This window comes from Crinia signifera, chromosome 8 (genome assembly GCF_055691185.1).
Source record: "Crinia signifera chromosome 8, ASM5569118v1, whole genome shotgun sequence".
In the NCBI taxonomy this organism is placed as follows: domain Eukaryota; kingdom Metazoa; phylum Chordata; class Amphibia; order Anura; family Myobatrachidae; genus Crinia; species Crinia signifera.
The window spans coordinates 106,059,031-106,078,916 of record NC_139224.1 but is presented as its reverse complement, the minus strand read 5'-3'; the positions used below and the strand labels follow the sequence as shown (position 1 = coordinate 106,078,916).

At 39.7% G+C, this 19,886-nt stretch overlaps 1 protein-coding gene across 2 annotated transcripts in view; it reads right to left on the bottom strand.

Moving 5' to 3' along the window:
- OLFM3 (olfactomedin 3) overlaps window positions 1–19,886 on the bottom strand; it is a 173,386-nt gene that overhangs the window by 15,285 nt on the left and 138,215 nt on the right. For both annotated transcript variants that reach the window (XM_083156923.1, XM_083156922.1), the window contains exons 3-5: window positions 17,924–18,079; window positions 16,640–16,859; window positions 9,328–9,434 (exon numbers count right to left, since the gene is read on the bottom strand). In XM_083156923.1, coding sequence (XP_083013049.1) covers window positions 9,328–9,434; window positions 16,640–16,859; window positions 17,924–18,079 — 483 coding nt within the window. The remainder of the gene's footprint in view (window positions 1–9,327; window positions 9,435–16,639; window positions 16,860–17,923; window positions 18,080–19,886) is intronic.

Below are 19,886 nucleotides of genomic sequence, written 5' to 3'. Positions count from 1 at the left end.
GTGGCGCCATATAAATAAATGATGATTGTAATAATAATAATAGTGGTAATAATAATAATAATAATAATAATAATAATAAGTTATAGGTATTACAATGTGTGGCATAATATGTAATAGGCATTACGGTGTGTGGCATAATGTGCAATTGGTATTACAGTGTGCGGCATAATGTGTAAAGTGCATTATGGTGTGCGTAATCCTTTGCAAAGTGTGTCCAAAGGGCTCTACCTGATGCAGTGTGTTCAAGGGGCTCTACTTGGTGCAGTGTGCCTAAGGAGCTGTAGCTGGTGCAATGTGTATAAGTAGCACTACTGAGTGTTGTAATGTCAATAACAGACACTATTGTGAGGTGTATTATGTGACCACGCCCCTTTTCCAAAAATCCACGCCCTATATTTTTGCTGCACAATTTCGGAGCGCACTGTGCCTATTTTTAGTGTGTGTGAGTGGGGGACCAATTTATTTTGTGCCACAGAGCACCAAAATGTCTGAGTGTGTCTGGGTCTCATCCCCACTGTTTGAGACCCACCAGATGCCACTGCTGGACCCTCCGATAGACCCCTGGTTGGCTTGCACAGTAAAAAAACTGCTATAGTGCTTGACGTCCCTGCATCCCCAAAGTCATTGCCCTGTTGTCATTCCTGTGTCCCCATCATCTCTATCTCCGCCATCATCCTGCTGCACCTACAGGATGCTGCTCTGCATTGGCGTTCATGTGGGGTGCAGCCGATGGTCCCCTTCCTGCAGCCACCAGAGACCCGCCAGATGCCCACGATTAATGTGTCCGGCTCTCATTCTCACCACTGGAGGCCCGCTGGGCACCACCGCTGGACCCCCACTGGGTGCCACTACTGGATCCCCACCTGATGCCATCGTTAGACCCCCAGCTGGACCCCTGGTAGGCTTGCACAGTAAATAGCCTGCTATAGTGTTTAAAAAATATAGAATATATCTGTATATGTATAATGTTAAAGATTATGTGCATGTCTTTTAGAGTAGTATAATTTTCTATAATTCTTTATAATTTTTTATTATTATTATTATTTTTTTTATTATTATTTTTTACTATATATTAACTCTATAAGTAAAATAAGTAGAAAAGTATAAACAATATAAATTCGTAAAAAATCTGTTTTCAGATTTTTATGAAATATTGTAGATTGAATCTATATAATAAGTTGAAGAGTCTGTGTGCGTGCGTGTGTGCGTGTGTGTGTGTGTGTGCGTGTCCGTTGCATTGCGGACACACCGTGGCACTCAGAGCCACCAAATTATGCAACAAGATACCTCTGTACCCGGTGGTGTGCACCTCGAAGCCGTTTTTGGGAAATTTCACTTAGAAATTTAAAAAACACCAAGTTTTAATTTGCCTTAATTGATGATCTGGGAAAAGGATCGACGATCTGGGAAACCGTTGCGAAGGAACAACTCAACACCTGATTTCATTGCTGTCATTGAGTATGAATGACACATTCTAACACTATGGTGGAGACTTTAAACAATTAGGAATAAATGAGGATATACATAGACCACACATAACACACAAATGTACACATTGTACAGGTGCACACACACACAGTACACCACATACGCACACATAGTACACAACACACACATATATACGTAGCGAGGTTCACACACTTACACATTGGACAGATACACACAACAAAACACACACATAACACACCACATGCAGTACATCACAAACCCATATACACTACAACACACACCCAAAAACAGTACAACAAACACACACACTTAAACATTGTGCAGATACAGAAACACACACAAACATTGCCAGGATAGGCACAGCACACTACACTACCCACACATGTATACGTAGCGCACCTCACAAACTTACACATTCGGCAGATACACACAACACACACACACATAACACACCACTCACAGTACAACACACACCCACATTCACTACAACACACAGCCAAAAACAGTACAATACACAGATCATACACACTTAAACATTGCACAGATACACACGGCACACTACACACACACACATTTATACGTAGCACACCTTACGCACTTACACATAGGGCAGATAAACACAGCACACACACACATAACATACCTCTAACAACACAACACACACCCACATTCACTACAAAAAACAGCCAAAACAGTACAATACACAGATCACACACACTTAAACATTGCACAGATACACACGGCACACTACACACACACATTTATACGTAGCACACCTTACGCACTTACACATAGGGCAGATACACACAGCACACACACACACACACATAACATACCTCTAACAACACAACACACACCCACATTCACCATACACACCCAAAAAACAGTACAACATACACAAAACACAGACTTAAACATTGCACATATACACAAAGACACAACATACACATACTGTATATACATAGCACACCTCACACACTTACGCATTGGACAGATACATGCAACACACACAACCACATACACTACATCACACACACAAAAACAGTACAACACACAGAACACATAAAAAATTGACGTTTATTTAACAGTCTGTACCAGCAAATAAAAACTGTACCTAATGTACCGTTTTTTCTTTTTTCCGCATATCCGTCTCTCCAGTCCTCCAGCCTGTCACTGCGCTCCCCAGCAAGTTGCACTGAGAAATCTTTGTCCTGGCCATTGCACCCCTTGATCAATACAAAGTGGGTACACTGCACTCACCCTGTCAGTTGTATGTTAGGCACTGCTCTGCCTTGAGGGTGTCCCAGACTCTTTTGATTCATAGATAATGTTTGGTCGATGGGCATGAGCGCTGCATGTATTCGTTTGAATGTTATGAGTGTAAGAATTTGAAGAATAATACTGAGATGAAGATTTGCCACGTTAAAGTGTACAATTTACTCAATAAATCGTGAAAAACATATATGTACATAGAAGTACAACCAAGAAATAAAAGTAGGTTTAAAAAATAAATTCTAATTCAAACTGATAATTGTTTGGATGGGGTGGGTTGCCAAACAAATCTATAAGTGGAGGGGGGTATGGATATTGTGGGCATAATTGGTGTTTGGTACACCTACAGGGGGTCCCCAGTTGATGATAAATTTTCACTACTGTGTCACCGTAGGGGGAAATCCAATTGGGGTTCAGGTGGTCTTTTAGGGACCCCTTTACAATCCCGTTGGTCTCTTCTCCTAAAGCCTATGGTCTCCCTCAGTGATTGACTATTATTAAGGGAGACCGTAGGCTCAAGGAGAAGAGACCTACGGGATTGTAAAGGGTTCCTAAAAGACCACCTGGACCCGAATTGGGAATCCCCTTATGGTGACACTTTGACCATGACACTGTAGTGAAAATCCCATCAAATGAGTAGCCCCTGTAGGTGTACCAAACACCAATTATGCCCACAATATCCATAACCCCCTCCACCTATAGATTTGTTTCACAACCCACCCCCATCCAAACAATTATGAGTTTGAATCAGAACTTATTTTTTAATCCTACTTTCATTTCTTGATTGTACTTCTATGTACACTTATATCTTTTCATGATTTATTGAGTAAATTGTACACTTTAACATGGAAAATCTTTATCTCAGTCTTATTCTTCAACTTCTTACACTCCAAACCTTATCAATGCACGCATTGATGATTGCGATGGCTGGATCGGTGGATTGGCCCGGCGGGTGTAGGGAAGAATTTGGCCCATTGCACCCATTCCCAGTGGTGCATTGCAGTGTTGTACAGGTAGCCTGCGTCGCGTTATGACGTCATGTGGCCAGGCCTGCGGACATGCTCCCACACTCAGGGGCTGTCCCACTGGTAGAGATGACCGGTGCATGTGCTTTACAGATCTCCAGACCTCAGAGACTGCTGCAGGCTGGATTGGTGAGGGGAGCGGGAGTGGCAGGGAGCGTTGAATTTTTTATTAATTATGGCGCGGTAAGTAACGCCCACCCCGGTCTCCACGCACTCAGCACCTGTATTTACACATCCTAGAAACTGTACCATTGAAAGTATAGAAATGGAGGTGTGGCCACATCCCTTTCTGATTTTGTACCGATTTCTGACCCTCAGATGTTGGAGGCTATGTCATAGGTGCTAAATCTCAGGAGTGGATGTAGAATTCATCAACACATACAAGTTATCAACTCAGGATCGTTGTGTTTCAAACAACACCACCACACCTGAATTCATTGCCATCATTGAGTATCAATGCAAACACATTTTAACATTATGGTGAAAACTAGAACAAATTACAATCTTAGGTCTTTGGCACAGCATACTGTAAGATTACATTTTTCAGCAATTTTGGAAATAAAAAAACCCCAAGGTTTTCCCGGGCAACGCCGGGCGGGTCAGCTAGTATTTAATATGTAAATTGAAAGTATTATACTCCAGGATACATACTCCAACTAATCAGTACAAAGAAAGGAAGCTGTTTTAGGTATTCATTTTTTGATATATGTAAAACTGTAAAATATGTCACTATTGGTATTAGTATACCTGAGTTAAATTTAAGATGATAAGAACTAATAGATTATATTACGAAATGTATATATATATATATATTATATATATATATATTTTTTTTACCCAATAGTGGTATGGCGCCAACAATTAGAATATAAATGTCCAAATAACAGATCCACATCCAATGAAGCACATAGGAGATATCTTCCAACACTTATTTATTTGTCTTCACAGGATTATCAGAGTAAAATCGCATGTAGATAGTTTCCTTGCATGGTAGTTTCCTTTACATGCGATTTTACTCTGATAATCCTGTGAAGACAAATAAATAAGTGTTGGAAAATATCTCCGATGTGCTTCATTGGATGTTGATCTGTTATTTGGACATTTATATTCTAATTGTTGGCGCCAATTTAAGGAGGGTTTCATTGCATGATGGACAGTTGTCAACTTCAGTTTATTCAAAACCCACTGACCGTAATACTCTGTTGTTAGGGTCCAGTCATCACCCCAAGCCTCTGAAAAAAGGCCTCCCGAAATCACAATTAATGCGTGTTGCTAGAATTTCTAGTACACCTGAATTAGCCAAGGACAGCACCAACATTATTGTCGATAAATTTGTCAACAGAGGCTACAATCTCAAACATCTGCGCAATCTCCAAAGACAGGTCCTGGCTATTCCACGGGAAGAACTGCTGAAACCCAAAGTTCGCTGTCAACAAGATGTGTTACCTTGGAAACAGCAGTACACAATGTCTAGTCCAGTAGTCCAAAGGGCAACAACAGCCCTGTGGCCCATCATCAAGACGGACACATCATTGCCAGGATTACAAAAAAGAAGACCTATGGCGTGTTATACTCGAGGCCGCAACATCAAAGACAGAGTGGTCCACATGGATGTAACGGGTTTTGACATTCCTTTGCCCCCTCCTAATTTTTTGGTGAAGCCCCCAGGCTGTTATAGGTGTCTTGCATGCACCACTTGTAAAAATATGGTGGTGTGTAAGTCATTTAATCACCCTATTAGTCATACCAGCATCCCTATAAAGCAAGTCCTCAGTTGCTTAATGACACACGTTATTTACCTCCTGTATTGTCCCTGCCGGTTGCATTATGTTGGCAAGACCATCCGCACCATTCGGGACCGGATGGCCTTGCACCGGTCTGCGATTTCTAATGCCATCAAATCCAAAACTGCTGAACAACCAGTGGCAAGGCATTTTTTGGATGCTGGCCATTCGATTGGAGATTTAAAATTTATATTGATTGACCATGTCCCGCCTATGCGTCGAGGGGTTGACCGGGATGGAGCCCTCCTTAAATTGGAGTCAAGGTGGATTTACCGGTTACAGACCAGCAAACCGTTGGGACTGAATGAGCGGTTCAACTGGAGTGTCTTATATTGATCATGTCATAAGTCAAGTTGCCGTTCATTAAGTGTTATGCTTTTTTGTGCACGCTATTATAATGTGTATTTGTGCCTACTATACAGTAGTAGCACGCAGTTATCTTGTATTATTAATGGTTCATTTATTTTTCGCATAGTTCTGCTGGGACCTGCGGGAGAATGTCCGGCGGCTGGGGACGTTAGCTTGGCGGGTTGCCCGGACAACGGGAGCCGGAAGTTGACGTCAGCATACCGGAACACCCTGTGAAGGGAGGGACGGCGTGCACCCGGCCGCCGGGCAGACCCCGTCAGGTAAGCGATCTATTTAAACCATGTATTCTGCTTTATGCCTTTGCTATTGTCTGCATGTCATGTCCTGAAGAAAATGGCTAAGTGCCATTGAAACGTCGACAGCATTGACATGCTGATGTCGACCTTTTTCTACATAAAGTCTATTTGAAAAATCCCTTGGAGTGACGCCAGTTCCTTACTCTATATATATATATACTTACTCTATATATATTTACACAGCAGCCAGCAGGGGGCCGGGAGCCGAGCTGCTCATTAGATATTCATATATTCACTGCACCCGATCATTACATGTGCACGATCGGGTGTAGTGAATACCCGGTCCCCTGTTGGCTATCCCGGGGGGCAGCCTGTGTTGCCTGGCTCCCGGGGAGCCCACCTCCCCCCCACAAATGTTCTGGTGCAGGCAGGGAGACTTCCATCTCCCTGCCTGCCGCCGTCCTCAGGCTCCCTGCAGCATCGCCACAGGAGTTAAAATTCGCCGGTCAGGGGCAGTGAGCCCCTGACTCGTTGAATACTGGAGCCGGCGAGGCTCCGGAACGCGGCGGGCAGTGGCAAATGTGCAACGAATCCGAAACAGGATTCGCTGCACATCGTCAAAATTCTCATTGAATACTGCCCAAAGACTCCGGATAAAGCTGCATGATATTAGGTGATTCAGCACCAGTTGCAGGGAGAAGTGTAAACCTATTGTACGTGTCAACACTACAGGTACCTTTCCATACAATGTCTGGCCAGACATAAAGGATTTTAATAATCGTTCCATATTGGAAGCAATAACCTACTAACCTCTGCTTAAATGAACAATCTACAGCAAATAACACTGCTTATTAATATTGCATAGGAGCACTAACAGATCTGCCCAGCTGGGGGAAACTTCAGGTGTATTATTGCCTATATGCTAATATAGATTGTTATATATACATGTTCTTATAGCAGATGAAACAGGCCTATTGTGACGTTGGTTCTAAGTTCTTAAATATATCTATTCTTATTTATAAATAAATTTTATTGTTTCATTTTTTACCTCAACCTTTTGCGCAGTTTTTCTTTGCTATGATTCTTTGAGGAGTGTGAGCAACTCCCCATAAAAACCGCAGCAATTGGTTGCAGGAATCTTCATTCAAATCGTTTTATCTGATATACAGTACAGAAATTGTTCCTGCTTCCATGCTATCACTGTCAACACCATCACTGTCCCTTCATCCCACTGCCCCTGTATACCTGTCATCTCTGCCCCTGCATCCCTGCCACCTGTCTATACATCCCTGCCATCACTGTCCCTGCATCCCCACCGTTACTGCACCTGCAAACCCATCATCTCTGTCACTGCATCCCTGCCATCTCTGTTTATACATCCTTGCCGTCACTGTCCCTAAATCCCCATCTTTACTGCGCCTGCATTCCTGCCATCACTGTTTGTGATGTTTGGCTAATTCCATGTAGCATAATGTGAATTTTGGCTAAATCAGTGAGGCATAATGTAAATTTTGTCTCAATCTGTGCGACGTAATAGGTATTTTGGCTCAATTCGTGCAGCATAATGTAAATTTTGGCTCGATCCGTATGGCATTATGTGAATTTTGGCTCAATTTATTTGGCTATATATTCATTTTGGCTCATTTAATGTGACAGAATATGAATGTGTGTTCATTTTGTGGGAATTTTGGCTTATTCCGTGTGGCATATTGTGAATTTTAGCATATTCCATGTGAATTTTGGCTTATTTCCTGTGGCATAATGTGAATTTTGACTCATTCCGTGTATAAGGGGCAAGTATAAGGGGATCATCTAATATGTTGCATAAAGTGTATAAGGGGTATATGATGTGGCACACTACACTCAAGGACATGGCTCCTTTTGAGTGGCCACTCCCTCACGTTCAGAACATGGCATGCACATACCTACAGACTTCTTTCTTCCATACTCCATTTAAAAATGTCCACATCGACCACTGTGTGTGTGTATATATATATATATATATATATATATATATATATATATACACATATCTATATATACATATATTTCACTCCTTAGCATAGTGACCCTTTACACAAATTTTGCTAGATGCAGGAAACCAAACCACCAAAAATGCAGTTTTGGCCGGTTACCGCATATACATCAAGCCCCAGAATGCAATAGATTCAGTGGATAGGATACTGTCTACAATGTTATGATCCCTCTTAGAAGGAGACCCCTTCTCAGAGGGATCCAACAGGATAAATTCAAGCACCTCCAGGGCGCCCATCACTTGACAAAAGGCATATAGGACTCCAGGTCATAAATTCAGAAGTTCTATCATTACAAAGAACTGTCCTTTGTGATAGGGAATATAAGACTATACTGAGAGAGGCATAGGGGACAGAACGATATAAGGGACACAGAGAGAGATATAAGGGACATGGGTACAGGGGCATAGAGAGTGGTATAAGGAATAGGGGGCAGATGTATTAACCCTGGTATAGTGATAAAGTGGAGATAAAGTGGAAGGTGATAAAGCACCAGCCAATCAGCTCCCAAATGTCATTTTTCAAACACAGCTGATTAGCTGGTGCATTATAACCTTCCATGTTATCACCGTACCAGGCTTAATACATCTGCCCCACTGAGAGAGATATAAGGGACACGGGTACAGGGGACATAGAGAGTGATACTGTATAAGGGATACTGAGAGGGGGGAATTCAATGTTTAGCAAACCGTCAGTCGGCATATGGCACCCAATTGAGCTATCCTACAGTACAGATTGTATGTTTTCGGGCTGGACCTTCCTATTTGATTGTCTGTAACTACCCTTTTTGTTTTATCACTGTTTTCAATTGTAAAGCGTAATAGAACTTGCTGCACTATATAAGAAACTATTAATAAATAAATAAATAATGAAATTCACTTGATGCTCCATTTCTTTAAATACGTTATGAAAGGTTTGAGCGCTCAGAGAGGACTTTTTTTGCCATGTGCTCATTAATTTAGTCGGTTGACCTGCTTTACACAGCTAAACCCAACAATAATAAGTGTTATCAGCATCAGTAGAAGAATCTGATTATTTATCTATACATCAATAATCCATTCATCAGCGCCACGTATAATAGTATAGATGTATATCTCGGAAAATTAACAATTCTTAAAAGTTAAAACTACTTGGTAAATTACAGATTATCAGTACATACCCGATTGTTTTTTTCAGAGGCTACAGGATCAGTCATCCAAGCTCCAAACCTTGGTCCAGATGCCTTCACTGTGACTGGTCCTGTAATCTTCATTAGTTTTCCACAAGCTATAAGAAAAGTAATATGATACATATAAAAGTACATGAATGAGATTGTAGAAATAAAACAGATCAATATAATGAAACTACTCCTAATAGTATATGTTTCACATATTAATATTCTAATTAAAACATTTGTTATTAGTTTTACCAAGGGCATACGGTCACTTAGTCTACAGCAAGATGATCGACAGGCATTAGGTCGACACCATTATGTCAACATGGGTCTAGGTCGGCATGGGTCTAGGTCAACATAGGAAAAGGTCGACGTGGTTCTAGATCGAAAGGTCATTAGTTCGACAGGCCATTCGTTCGACAATGTCTAGGTGTACAGTCAAAAGGTCGACATGGGGTTTTTCACTGTTTTTTGAGCCGACATGTGACGACAGGCGGTATTTCATGCACCTACCATCCACTAGGGCGTGGTGGGAGAATAAAATAGTGTGCCGAACGCAGCAAGGCACCATGTACACATAGCGAGCGCAGCAAGCGATGCGAGGAGATACGATGCACTTGAAACTGTGTCCATGTCGACTGTGTTGACATTAAGGTAAAAAAACAGTGACAAACCCCATGTCGACCTTTTGACTGTCGATGTAGACATTGTCGAACTAATGACCTGTCGAACTAACGACCTTTCGAACTAATTACCTTTCGACTTTGAACCATGTTGACCTTTCCCCATGCCGACTTAATGGCGTCGACCTAATGACTGGCGACCATCATGCTGTAGACCAAATGATCCCAACCGTAACCAAGTTATACATCATCTTGATGAAAAAATCAGTTATTGATATTACAAAATATAGTATGTGATCTGAAAACTTAATCGTGGGTGCAAAAAAGTGCTCACATTTTAAGTAGCAGATTTTCAAAAAACAGATAAAAATTATAATTGAACCAATCATAGATAAAGCTCCCTAAATAATTGCCTACCATGCTAGTGAGCAGAAGTGTTCCCTAGTTTTCATGTTGCAATTGTGATTACAATTGTTTAATAGGTTATTGAGAATACTTAAGGATATATATATATATATATATATATATATATATATATATACAGTATATATATATATATATATATATATATATATATATATATATATATATATATATATATATATAACCTTAGAATACAGGAGGTGACACTCTCGAATTTTGCAAAAAAATGTGTATTTAAAATACAAACAGGTGTCACATCAGATAGCCCGTCGCTTCGAGGTGCTAAGCCCCTTTTTTAAGGTGTGAACAATTGAAAATAGTGCATGGTCCATCTGCCCCACCTGCAGTGCACATGGTTTTGTCCATCTAAGAAGGAATTTACCTCTTAGAGTGAACTAGAATAAAGGCCAAAGAGAGTGGTTCTTTACCTTTTCAGATCTAAATATATCTGTATGATAAAGGAGCTAATTGACTGCTAAAGGAGCTAATTTTCTATGTGGATCACAAGGTGGAAGTTCTAAGCCGCCCAGCAGCTAGTTGAACGCAGAGCCTGCGGCGGAAGTAGACCAGTGGTCTCTTCTGATAAAGTGTAGCGTCAGAGGGCGGAAGGGGATGGTGAATCCCTTCCAGTTGGGTGAAACGCACGCCGGGAGGCGCGTGGTTACACGGACCATGCCCGGCTTTAATAAGATAGTCATTATCGGTATGTACTCTGCTTTGATGCGATAACTAATATGTATGATTGGCTGGTATTAATTAGAAAGGCGGTACCCTATGCTATTTAACTTGGCTTAGGGTAGTCTGTTTTTAGGTTGCTTCTGAGATAAAGACGTTGTTGCAGTGTCTTGAAAATGGGTCAGTGTCAGAACCGAAACGTTGACCATGCCTTGAGCTTTTTAAAGATGGATTACAATAACGAAAGAAAAAAAAAAGAAAGAAAATAATGACATAATTCGGAATAGGCATAGGAGACATAACAATTATAAAGCGTGGAGGGAAAATTCAAGAGATAATTGGAGGGAGAGGATTGAGAATCCGGTGGATAAATGTCCCTCTAAAGAAACACCGACTCATATAAATTCAGATCGTACTAATCAATTTACCCCAGGTCGCCATAGGTCAAGAAGGGAGGACGAACCAGAATCTAAAAATCGTCATTTTTTGGACAGGCGGATCAGTCGCAATGTCCACAGATAAAAACCCTCAGAAAGTACAGGCCTAGAGGAAAACTTGGTAAACAGGGCAAAAAAAAATTTAAAAAGAAAAATATAATAATCAACAGTGATATCTGTGGGGAGACCAATGGAGAAATCCATATAGAAGTAGGTCAAACATTAAGTGCAGATATTCATAAAACTAAAATTGTCAATCTTAGCAATTATAGTTTAACTGAGGACGAGGTAGGTGTCCTTGAGAAAGGTTTAAAATTTGCCCCGTCCAATAAAATAGATAAATTTGAGGTGTTTCTGGACCTCCAGAAATTTATACGCAAACTAACCCTTAAAAGATACTTCGAGGAGGGAAATGACACTGTCCATAATGAAGTCCAAAGTCAGTTTTCTGTATTCAAAAAAACAGTCGACATTCTACCCGACACATAAAAAAGGGTGTTTTGTCGAATCGTTTGAGAAATTGGTCCAAGAGGATCTAGATAAGGTTCAACTTAAACCTACTGTATAAAAAAATGTCAATTTATCAAAAGGACAACATCAGGCCATCAAATCCTTACAGGAGAATAAGGGAATTATAATAAAGCCAGCTGACAAGGGGGGCAGTATTGTGATCTTGTTGGCTGATGATTATAATGCAGAAATTGTGAGGCAGCTCATGGATGAAAATACATATAAAAAGCTAAGGGGAGATCCCACTGATAAAATTCAAGAGAAACTTGAGGTGTTTCTAGCTCTATATACATCTAAAGGGACCATTACAAATATGGTCAGTGAGTACATACACATTGTTAATCTGTCTATATCGGTAGTGTATGTACTCCCTAAAATTCATAAATCGGCCACTAAACCTCCAGGCCGACCCATAGTCGCCGGCAAAAATTCTCTATTGTCAAATTTGTCGCATTACATCGACTCCCTGTTGCAGCCAATGGTACTTAAAACCCGGTCTTACCTTAAGGACACCATCAGTACAATACAGATGCTTAAGGAGGTGAGGTGGGAATCGGAGTGTACACTGGTGACCTCCGATGTCACCTCATTATATACAATAATCAATCATGAATTGGGCCTTCAGGCTGTGGGGTTTCCTTGACAAAGAGAATACACCTCCGGACCTTAAGGGCTTCATCCTGGAGGGGATTTCCTTAATTTTAAGGAACAATTATTTTTGGTTTGATGGACAATTTTTCCTTCAACTTAAGGGTATGGCGATGGGGACCAGGCTGGCGCCCAGTTATGCCAATCTTTTTATGGCATTGTGGGAGGAAGTTAACATCTGGAGCCAACCCCACCTGGGCGCCAGCCCGGTTACCTATCATCGATACATCAACAACATTTTATTTGTGTGGAAGGGTGATGCCTTATCCCTTGAAAAGTTCTGTTAGAACTCAATAATAACCAACTTAGCATTCAACTGTCCTTTCAAATTAGTCAAAGGGAAGTACATTTTCTGGATCTCCTCATTTATGTGGATATGGGTTGTCTAAAAACTAGAAATGATGAGAAACCCACTGATAGCAACTCATACATTGACTTCAGTAGTAATCACCATGCCAACTGGCTAAAGAGCATCCCGGATCGTCAATTTAACAGGATCAGCCGAAACTGTACAGACTTGGATACTTACTAGGTACATGCCAGTAAACTAAGCCAGCAATTTATACAAAAGGGGTATAATTTAGGAATGGTAGAGAAAGCAAAGATGATGGGCTCACAAGCTATAACACAAAGAGGAGCCACAACAGTAGAGCCTCTCCCCAAAAAATTTAATGATCTTGGGGTTTGCTTTGTCACTAAATTCACCAGTCAATCTAAACAGATTGAGCAGATTGTTAAGAAGCATTGGGGGATACTGAGAAATGACCCCATTTTGAGTAAACATGTGAAAGAAAGACCTACTTTCATTTACCGCAAAGCTCAGAACCTCAAAAACAGATTAGTTAGGAGTGCAATTAACACTCCTAGCCCACTTAATTATATAAAATCAAGGTTTTTTTTGGTGCAGAACCTGCAGCATGTGCCGAGCATGCAAAGGAACTATGAAGGTTATTCAGCAATATCGAGCACCACATACAAATGAGATGCATGATATTGTAGATTTTATCACATGCAATACAAAATTTTGTGTTTACCTGTTAAAATGCTCATGCAAAAAGGTGTATATTGGTAAAAAGGCAAAGGTGTAGAATCCCACAATGTATCTCTACATTTCAAAAAAGTGCATAGTGGTGATATCAAACATATGGTAAACTTTTGTGGTATTAAACTCGTACCTGATAATTGGAGGGTCAATGATAGAGATAAAAAATTGTCCCAAGAGGAGATGAGGACCATATATACCCGTAAGACCATCGAACCAGGCAGACTAAATGTTGGGTTCGAACTCAAATGCTTCTTATAAAAATAGTCTTTTTTATCTGGTAACCAGTCTGATTATGATAAATTCCTATTGAGCAACATTCATATATGAATGGTTTATAATGCTTATATTGGTTTTTAAATATTCTTAAACATTTTCATATGTCTATATGTATGTCTTAAATTGTAATCTTCATATTTTGTGATATTTCACTAATTATTTTATTTTTGTGTTGTACGTTTCCTATTGGCCCAATGACATTTGTGAGAGAATAAAGTGGAACCAAATCTATCAATTACAAAAGAACCGGGTCTCCAGACTTTGGTGTTCAGGATGTGCCTATTCCGTTCCCATGAAGTTCCCTGCTTTCCATACAATACCGGAAGTCAAGCCACGCATAGCAGGCTATGGCTAAAAGGACTTTCAGCCATCTAGAAAGCATTGCGCCTGTTTCAGGAAGTCTCTTGCGTTCCACACATCACCGGAAGCAAGGATATGAGTCATCATGCGGTTCACCAAACCGGAAGTGCGGCGCACAGCGTGGTTGAAGAGGCCAGCTGATTCAAGAACAGCTGCGCCCCAGCAAAATAGAAATCCTTGAATGGATTGGGCTGAAAAGTGTTATTGTTTACAGGGTATTGGGCATGCGGAATGCTTTTATATTGCAGGATATTTACAGTGTATGAATAGCATAGCAGTTTTTAGTTCATTAATAATTTTGGGTCGATGCTTGTAGACTTTCAGCGTCCAGATGGCAGTTGGCTGTATAGGGTCCTTTGATGAACCTGGTGAGAAATGTTTTCCGCTCAGGAATGAAGTAAACGTTGTCAAGAAATTGCAGCGATGACGCCAGAGATTATGTAATAAAATTTTGAATAGCATTTATCATGTCTTTTTTGTTAACCTTTAAAATCTGGGAGCTATTTTGCCTCACCTTGTATATACCTAATTTTCTTGATGACTGGTTTCATCATTTGCCCGGGAGGCTTCCTGCGATGCTCCCTGAACACTTATAGAGTTTAGGCAGAGCTACACCCCTTTGTAATGGGTAGATGACAGCTTTTCATTTAGAAATTATTCTGGACATAATCAAAATTAAATTTGCATAACAGAAAGATAAAATGAGAAAATAAATACTTCCCCGCTCTTCCTAATTTCCATAAAATTGTTTTCTACATTTATAATAAAAATAAATAGATAGTTATAAAATACATGTACCAAGCGTCCTCCAATAACTATTAAACACTTAAGCTCCTGCAGTGGTGGAAATGTAACCAGGCATGTCTGCATCATTACACAGGGCTCCTGCTTCCTCTGGGACTTCAACAAGGGCGTAAAAATTTGCAATGCAATTTCATAGAAGGACAACCCTAACTAAACTGTTCAAAGGAGACAATACATTAACTGCTCAGCCATGTGTCACTTTACACTTGTTCTTTATGTTAACAGCAAAATGGTATCAAGAGATTGAGGTTTCAAGACAAAGGAGGAGAGATTGTACCAAAGTCTGTTTTCAGTATGATGCCTATAATGCACGGTATTCTGTTAGTTTGTTGACATCCAGAATGTCTACAGCATAATGTCAGTATGTTCCATTCATGATGCGAACATGTACAGAATGTTGACGTTGTCAGTCCTTATTCAGAGGGTGAAATTTAATAGGATGAGAGATTCAGAAAGTGAGACATTTGGAAAGAAATGTCCAGTTATTTTTTTAAAGCGGCAATCATTTACACTGTAAAATCAAACTGGTTTTGCAGTGTAAATGGTTGCCGCTTTAACAAAAATGGAGATTTCTTACCAAATCTCTCACTTTCTGAATCTCTCATCCTATTAAATTTCACCCTGATGTTAGGGTTAGACATAATTTATGGTTAAGGATGGGCTGCAGTTAGGATTAGCATTTTGCCTACATTAGGGTTCGGATTAGACAGCAGGTAGGGTTAGCCTGAGAATAAGTTTCAATGGGACATCCTATTGTAGGCATAAGACTGTTGATATTCACGGTGCTGATCCAGCAATGTTGACAGTATGTTAGTGATTTGACATGTCGACATTTAATATATGTCGGCATCCTGAATGTCAATATAATCTGCCTGGTAATTCAGTAGATTGGCTGAAGAATAATTTATTTTTAGTAAAATATTTTTGGAGGTCCTCAACTTGTCCTCCTATCTCTCAGTGGTTCCATAGAATAGACCAATATATGCTAATGGAGGACCTCAAGTCCTCATCAAAATTTCCATCTTCTGTTTTTAACACTACCTGGTCTGCATAGTTAACCTTTTAAAGAGAGCTTGGATTAAGCTTTCTATGCTAACACGCCTTTTCCCCAGCTGTTACGACTTCTTAGATAGCACAACCAGTTGTTCTTTCTTTTTCTTTTGTTTCTCTTTTTTTTTTTTACTTTTTTTCTTCACTTTACCGTTTCCATTATTTTCTATTGCTTTTGTATATGTGTATTGCTTATGCAGCACATTGAAATGCTATATATTTTTGTGATGCTTTATATCTGTATAATGATGTTGCATTTTGGGAATATTCCTAAATTCATCTGCTTCGGCTTTTTTTGCTATATGTTTTTTGGGTCCCAATTGAATCGTTTATATCAGAATGTATATTTGCTGTTTTTTTTTCATTAAATAAAAAGAAGTCATCCCAACCTAGGCCTCAAAGAATTTCTTTTGTGGTTAGAGTTTTTAGATATAGAAATAAAACACGTAATAGAAGTCTTGTCTTACTCAGTTTTTTCATGCATTCTCTGAGGCGAGTCTCCAATCCGAGGACCCTCTGGTGCAGCTCTTCATAGTCAAATGCTCCAATCTCTTGTTGAATGCTGGTGAGAATTCCAGTCAGATTTCTGATCTCTTCCTTGAACTGTGTTATGAGCCGAGCATCTGTTTTATACTGCTCCAAAACAGGGATTAGTGGCTGCAGCTCATCCATCTTTTCTTTGAGATCCTATATGAAAGACATCATTTACAATGAACTGAAAGAGATCTGGCATATGGTATTGAACACAGCTTAACCTGTTTATCCAATGTAACAATATTGTGATCTATGGGCATATCTGGATTATAAAGGGAGCAGGGCTAGGACTATACTGCTTCTGAAATTCCATGTGTTATTTTTCATGATGGCTTAATGCAATTGACCACAGATTCTACATGTCAGACCAGTTGGAAAATATGGTCTGATGATTATTAATTTACAATACTAGTCTATTCAGTGAACATGTTGTATCAATTACATTACACTAGCATTACTAAGCATCAGTACACAGAAGTGTAGGCTTCAGCATGTCATAAATTACAGTAAATAACCTGCAATTGCTGAAAAAAATTAAAAAATTAGCAAATATTATTTTGATTTTATTCTATTACATTTGGGCCCTTATTCTGGTACACCCGCAAAGGCAAATTCCTTCTCAAATGGACAAAACTGTGTGCACTGCAGGTGGGGCCGATGTAACATGTGCAGAGAGAATTAGATTTGGTTTCGGTTTTACTTCAAAGTAAGATCTACAGTATATTGCGGTGTTAAATTAAAGCAGTCAATATTTACTCTGCACAGAAACAAAATAACCCAAGTCGAATTCTCTCTGCACATGTTACATCTGCCCCACCTGCAATGCACATGGTTTTGTCCTGTTGAGAACGAATTTGCCTTTGCGAGTGAACCAAAATAAGGGCCTTGGTATGTTGTTATCAAAACAACTAAAGTATATCGTTCATAGATTTTTATGACTGATCACCACTGAAGAGGATCATTTAAGCCAGTTACAATTAATTAAGTTGGAACTACCACAAATGATGTTGTTGCTCCTGCTTTATGTATTAATGTGTTTCATTTATTTGTGAGTTAATTGACTATGAATTCATTGCTGCAAATGAGACACCCACAGCCGCAATTGCTATTGTTAACCTTTCTGAAAAGAAACTATTTTGCCTGGAATATTGTTAGCAGAGAAGACTGTTAGCACTGCTGTGCCCAATAACAGAATGTATTAATTTCAGTGCTCTTACCTGAAAGTGACGTGTCAGGAGCGTTTTGCGATCTTCCTCAATCTGCTTAAATTTGGACCTCAGACCTTTCATTTGGGTCTCCATCTTCTGCACATACTGAAAATCTCTCTGTGTCCGTAAATTCAACACCTCTATTGATTGGGACATGTTCTGCACCTGAATAAAACACAACATCCATGATGTTTCGTAAAATTTAATAGAATACATTGACGAGCAAAAACAAGAAATCTGTGACAATGACATAATACATAATACATTTATTATTTATTATTTATTAACAGTTTCTTATATAGCGCACCCATATTCCGCAGCGCTTTACAGAGAATAGTTGAACATTCACATCAGTCCCTGCCCCAGTGGAGCTTACACTCTATATACCCTACCACATGTACATGCACACACATTCATTCTAGGGTTAATTAAAATTTTTGTTAGGAGCCAAATAACCTACCAGTATATTTTTGGAATGTGGGAGGAAACCGGAGTACCCGGAGGAAACCTATGCAAGTACGGGGAGAATATACAAACTCTGCACAGTTAGGGCCATGGTGGGTATTGAACCCATGACCTCAGCACTGAGGCAGTAATGCTAACCATTACACAATCTGTACTGCCCCAATAAATAGTTATGATTTGCACCAAGTCACGATAATTAATAAATATGTCCTTTTGCTGGCCTCAGCCCTAAAGATGATCTTTCCAACCATCCAACTATTTGGCTGGTTGAAATGCAAATCTGGCAACACATCATTTTTTTCTCAAACAGAGGAAAATGGTTTGAAATGGTTTGGACGCCCATTTTTGTCTATTTTTCCAGCAAAAGGTCCATTATCATGTACTTACATACTGTACATCACAAGATTTTTATTCCAACCAGCCAACTGGCAGCCTGCAAACAGCAAGGAAAGCTGAGTCTCGAAGAATAGCATACATTTATATGTAATGCAGATATTTATATATATTTGGAAGTTAGACTCCTTGATTTATTCAAAAGTGATTACCATATACTAATACTATTATTATGATACTAATATTAAATTACTGTTTATAGGCAAAAAAAAGTATAAAAGTATATTGCTGCAATGTTGAATAAAATGTAGGCATCTCTCAATTTGCCCATGGCACATCTCCACTCTACCCCATAGTGTACAATGTAGATTTCCTCTCTCAGCCCACATATTGGTCTCCTGAAGGTCTGTCCCATCTCAACTGAGTGGTAGATTCTAATGGTGTCCATTCATAGAGGGACCCCCAATGCTCTCTCAACCTTTCCTAACAGTTGTTCTGGTAATTCTTCAATTGACACTTCTTATTCACCAAGTATCCCATTATTGTTCATTTCATCATCCTTCCTTTCCTTTTGAGCCTAGTTCCTCTCAAACATTTGATCTCTACAATATATCAGCTCTGCTCGGATGATTCATCTTACTTGCTTCTTGCATACAGATTTTGGTATAGAGCTTACTGATGAACAGCGGACCCATATATTTCATTATACCCGAGCCACTTCCTGTTCTCTCACAATTCTTACAGATGGTACAGGTGCCCCACCATTCTCAAGCAGGTGATCCCAAATCTTTCAGATCTTTATTAGCACTGTTACCTTGCACCAGGTTCACACCTTTATATCTGTTGGAACAGCCCATGGCTGGAAAATGTCTGGCTCATGGTGAGGATACTTTCAGAATTATGGGAACCTTGCCTCCTTCATATCTAAATTTTGTATCTTAAATTTAATGGCTATGCCCATCTCCCAATTTCAAAAGTCACTGATCAGATACCGTAGCTTATGAATGCAGCCAGAGTGGTCACCCCATGTCTTAGGAGATCTACATCTTCTCTCTCCATCTTTCAGTGGTTCAAAAGGGTAAATATTTTCAGTACTGTATATGATGATATACAATCTGACCACATACTGTAATTTCAAGGGGCATCATCAACCCTAGTTATGACTTTAAATGCC